The sequence below is a fragment of the Cannabis sativa genome, chromosome 8 (assembly GCF_029168945.1).
Source record: "Cannabis sativa cultivar Pink pepper isolate KNU-18-1 chromosome 8, ASM2916894v1, whole genome shotgun sequence".
NCBI lineage: Eukaryota > Viridiplantae > Streptophyta > Magnoliopsida > Rosales > Cannabaceae > Cannabis > Cannabis sativa.
In genome coordinates, this window is record NC_083608.1 from 18,576,870 (window position 1) to 18,581,825 (window position 4,956).

The 4,956-nt window shown below is 30.7% G+C and overlaps 1 protein-coding gene across 5 annotated transcripts; it reads right to left on the reverse strand.

The window, feature by feature from the left end:
• Positions 1-1,571: 1,571 nt before the first annotated feature.
• On the reverse strand, positions 1,572-4,290 carry LOC115701217 (uncharacterized). Of its 5 annotated transcripts, none has more exons than XR_009684045.1 (3): positions 3,996-4,290; positions 3,444-3,618; positions 1,572-2,233 (listed from the first exon to the last, which is right to left on the reverse strand). XR_009684045.1 is itself a non-coding variant. In XM_030628951.2 (2 exons), the coding sequence occupies exon 2, from the start codon at positions 2,200-2,202 to the stop codon at positions 1,855-1,857; it is 348 nt and encodes a 115-aa protein (XP_030484811.2). In that variant the 5' UTR covers positions 2,203-2,233; positions 3,996-4,231; the 3' UTR covers positions 1,572-1,854. The 5 variants fall into 5 exon arrangements, 3 of the variants coding, with proteins under 3 accessions (XP_030484811.2, XP_030484809.2, XP_030484810.2); XR_009684046.1 differs by having other exon boundaries at positions 3,444-3,636; positions 3,996-4,247; XM_030628951.2 differs by lacking the exon at positions 3,444-3,618 and having other exon boundaries at positions 3,996-4,231.
• Between the last annotated feature and the right edge of the window lie 666 nt (positions 4,291-4,956).

A 4,956-nucleotide genomic window follows, 5' to 3' on the forward strand; every position in this document is an offset into this window, starting at 1 on the left:
CCATCAGAAATTTGGCCAAAAATAGAAGATGATGCCCTAAGAGAAATGTTTCCCTCAGATTATTCACGAAGCATAGTAAAGGCTCTAGAAAATTTTCAAATTTATGAAAATATCACAATCAGGTCCAAGCCCCTGAAGCAAAGAAGTAAAATTCATCACTATTCAAAGAAACAGACACTCTAGGGGTCCTACTCTATAAGACAAGCATTTTTTATGATTCACAAAATCCACAAATAGACCAAGAAATCAACCAGGATCCTTATCTCTTTGAGTACAATGGACTAAAATGGGAGATTGTTTATTCTAAATATGATGCATATCCACCAGCTGGAAGTGATGAAGATGATGAACCATCAGGTTTGCACCACTTTTATAAGATAACAATAAGTGGAAAAATTCCCGATAGTCATGATGTTTGTAGGAATTTTTATGATTGTTTGTTTGTCGGTTTGTCATTTTCTATATTTGTCAGTTTGTCCATTTGTTGTTAGATTGTCATTTTGTTAGTTTGTCCTTTTTTATGTTTGTCTGTTTTTGAAAAATTTCTTTGGTATCCTCCCTCGTGTAAATGGCTACATATAGAGTCATCATTTTCATTGTAAGGAGCATCAAAAAAACATTCTACTAAATAAAATTTCTAGTGTTCTTCTAATTTTTTTAAGAGATTTCTAAAGTAGTGATGGTGTGCATTATGGGTCATACTAAAGATATTACTGTTATGAGTTAGAAGTATCACTCAAATGTAGGGGTGTTCATAATATAGCTGATCCAATCCAATCCAATCCGCAAAGTGCGGATATCCGCACTTGTGCAGATTGGATTGGATTGGAAAATTCAAAATCCGCACTTGTGCAGATTGGATGTTGATTGACATGTAAAAGTAACCGATCCAATCCAATCCACACATATTTATAACAAAATTAAAAAATTATATATACAAATAACATTTTAATGTAAAGAAAATAGTAATTTAAAAAACTAATACATATAATACAATTATATTGCAAAACTTAATAGATAAAATGTGTATTCAATTCTTATATATTTTTTTCTACCTACAATTTAAAATAAAATTAAATATTTTTTATATATATACAATTTTTTTTTCTTCATTTGAATTTGTTATTTTATTTATATTAATGTGTTGTTGGAGACATAAAATAACTATAGTTTGTTTTATTTTGTTGCTAGTTATGTGAAGAAATTTTCATAAAATTAAATAATTTAATATTAAAAAGTAACCGATCCAAAGTAACCGATCCAATCCGCACTTTTGCGGATTGGATTGGATCTACAAAATGAAATCTGCACTAAGTGCATATTGGATGTTTTTTGACTAAAAAAGTGCGGATTAAATCGAATAAACAGCCCTACTCAAATGTAAAATAACTAAGCAATCTATGTCACACTACAGAATCGTAAATCGTGCAAGAATATTGTTTTAGTTATCTTTATATTTGATGATGCTATACGCCATTCTGCTTTTTTTGGTCCCTACTTATATTGTAGGAATGGAAAAACCAGAAAGGCTGAAGCATGAGAATTGAGACTACTTTTGATCGAGATTATTATAAGGTTTAAACAGATTACACTGGAAGTAAATTACACAAGGACCATGAGCTCAACCGTCATTATAAGCTTGTACAAGTCCACCATCTATATATGGTAAAACAGTCATTTATATATGGTTCAAAATTAACCCACCAAGTCTGACAAAATCGATGGGCTTTACTCTCAAATCTATTCATTCTTAAAAAAAAAATAATAAATTATCGAGAAGTGAGGACCCTTGTTTTGAAATCCCCAAGCAACTTTTTCAGGGAAAGGATAAACTGACCAAAATCAGCAGATTATTCACTCATTTGAAGGCTTTACAGGTGGTCGAACATTTTCGGTGGAGGAGGCACCTGCAGGGGTTGAGGTTGAGGTTGTTGAGGACTCCTCAGCCGCAACAATCTTGCGCAATCTTTCCTGAAGAACTCGAACTCTGTCTTCGGTCTTTCTTAGCTTCCTCCATCTATAAGCCATATAAAGAGTAAAACCCCCGTAGACAACAATGTAGGAACCCCAAACATAAGGGTATGTTTCTGCATTCTCTTTAATTTTCCGATACTGATTCACCAACATTCCACTCCAGCCCACATCATTAGTACTAGTTGCTTGTTTATCTTCTTCTCCTCCTTTATGCTCTCTAGTTTCCATTGCTTCTCCTATCAACCCTTTTCTTCAAATTCTGTTTGACACAAATTTGTTGTACCAAGTTAGAACGCCTAAACAAGAATCCGAATTAGAGAGAAAAAGTAGTCCCTTAGGACATGTTTGAATGGCATATTGTATTGAGTTGTATAGTACTACTTTTATACAATACTAAATTTGGTATTATAATGTCGTATTAAAATATTATAAAAAATTACAAATAAAAATAATGTTTTCAAATCATATATCAAACGTGATATAAACCCCAACATTCATTTCAATCCCACCGTCACCCCAATACATACACATTCTCATTCTGACGCATCCAATTTCTAAAATATCTGGCACATTGTTAGAAAAATTACAAAGTTCATGTAGCCAAAAAAAACACCTGACATACTATCATTGTTACTAACCGTTAAAATAATAACAGCAATGCTGAAAAGATGATAATGAATAAACCATAATTGTTCACAACTTTTCTAAACAGGTTAGTAGTCGGTAGCAGTATTGTCAATTTTGGTTCAAAGCTTCTCTAAACAGGTTATTAATTGGTAACTATTCAATAGAGCATTGCCTATTTTGCTTCTCCTATTAAAATACCCGACAAAATTTTAAACAACAACTAATTATCTCTCCTATCAACAATACAGCATTGTTCCAGGTAACTTCTATGAGTAGTCAAAATAATTACAATTCAAATTGCTAAGAAACACCATAAATTAGATTTTATTTGGAGAGAAGTTTCTCATTGTCACAAAACACTTCATTAACACCAAAATATTATCCCAAACTTAAAACACAGTACTGAAACAAAATATATGCAGGAACAAATACCATACAAATGGGATTCACATGAAGGAAAAAAAAAAAACAGAACTTTTTTTATTGAACAGAACTCAGAAAATTATGAAAGTTTCTTTAGCCTGGCCCTAGAAAAAGATTGAGAACCAAATCTAGGAACGATCCCCAAAAAAATCTCCTATGATTATTAACGCATTCGAATTATAACATATTAAATAATAGTATACACAATTTTTAAATCTTAGAACTAAACATAATAAACTAATTATGACAGACCTAACTATTATCAAAAAAAAAAAAAAATAGATAATAGCTAAATCATATCCGTGTAGAATGCCAATGTAGAAGTCTATACAAAAGAGAGAAAATCACTTAAGACAAAGTTCACATCGTCTCTTTGTATTTGATCCTCATTAGCATCCTCAAAATCGAGAGTAGAGTACCTGTTGTGAGTGGAGTAATTGTTTATCCGCGACAAATGAGTGAAAGGGAGTTCCTACTCCCCGATCTCCGATCTAAGGTTGATAATTTAAGTAGAGTAGCTATTGTGAGTGAAGTAATTGTTAATCCGGCAATGAATGAAACAGAATTCCTCGTGTCCGATCTCCGATCTCCGATCTGACGTTGATAATATTTCTAGGGTAAGGTGATGAAGAAAGCGAGATTGAGAGAGAGTTTGAGTAACGGTTTGTGCTATGACTTTTATTTATTTTTTATTTCGTTATGACTTTATAATTGGGCTTCTTATATTGGGCTAACTCAATCAGCACACCATACCCAACCTTTTATAATCTTTTTTTTAAAAAAAAAATATTTATTTTTATTCATCACTTGTTTTTTTAAGAAAAATAAAAATTCAAATTTTAACATAATTAGATCAATTTGTACATGATTACATCTTTCGACCAAATTAATTAGAGAGATTATGGGACAAAAATTACCTAATTAAGTCACTGGTTTTGGGGTTAATGAAAAATAAGAGAAAGTTAAAAGACCTGAGTTGCTGCCGTTTGCGAGAGAGGAGCTGTGTCGCTTCCTTCGTTGGTGAAGAAGTCGTCGGCGACTTAGGGAGGAGATAGCCGTCGTCGTCAGCGAGTAGGGGAGAAGTTGTCGCCGTTTCCGTCGTCGTCAAATCGCTTGGCAGCGAATCACCTTCGCCGTCCACTTTCTGAGCAGTGGGCAGCGGCTTCAAAGAGGTGAGGTGAGAGAGAGTACGAGCGAGAGCGAGAGCGAGAGAGGGATCTGATAATAATTAAGGTTTTGTTTTTTTTTTTAATGTTTTTTATATTTGCTTTATTTTTTTGTATTTTTTTTCTTTATTTTGGTTTTTAAAATATAATCAATCTTCTATCTTCTATCACTAATATGAGTGGGTAATATGATAACTAAATATATTTAATTAGTATTTTTTTTAATTCTCTTTTCTTTTTATTTTTATTAACTTCATAAATATTAATTCATATAAAATATATATATTTTTTTTCTATAAATTTCTCATTTTTTTAATTTAATTTTTTTAAAAAATAACTCTTTAATTTTTACTTTTCATCACATTTCACTTATTTTTTAAATTAAAAATTCTAAAAATGATATTTTTTCTTTAATTTTTTTTTTTTTGGCTATAACATTTTTTATTATTTTTTTTTTAAATCTATATAGTAATCTAATTAAAAACATAACTATCTACATTTATTTCTCATTTCTTTCAGTAACTTTCTTTCAAGGTAAATATTTTTTTACCAGCAATCAAGATTTATGATGAAGATAATAATATTTTTTTATTCTCTCTCAACATAATTAAATTTAATCCATGATAAAAAAAATAAATTAAGTATGTCAAAATGATTATACCAAATACGGTTATATAATAGATATTTTAGGAGAAAAATCTCAATCACCGAATAAGAAAAATACCACTCTAAAAATGTGAGACCAAGAATTTTATTCAAGCATAAT

What these genes read in the sequence shown, in the direction of transcription:
- LOC115701217 (XM_030628951.2), bottom strand. Translation starts at nt 2,202, where the DNA reads ATGGAAACTAGAGAGCATAAAGGAGGAGAAGAAGATAAACAAGCAACT.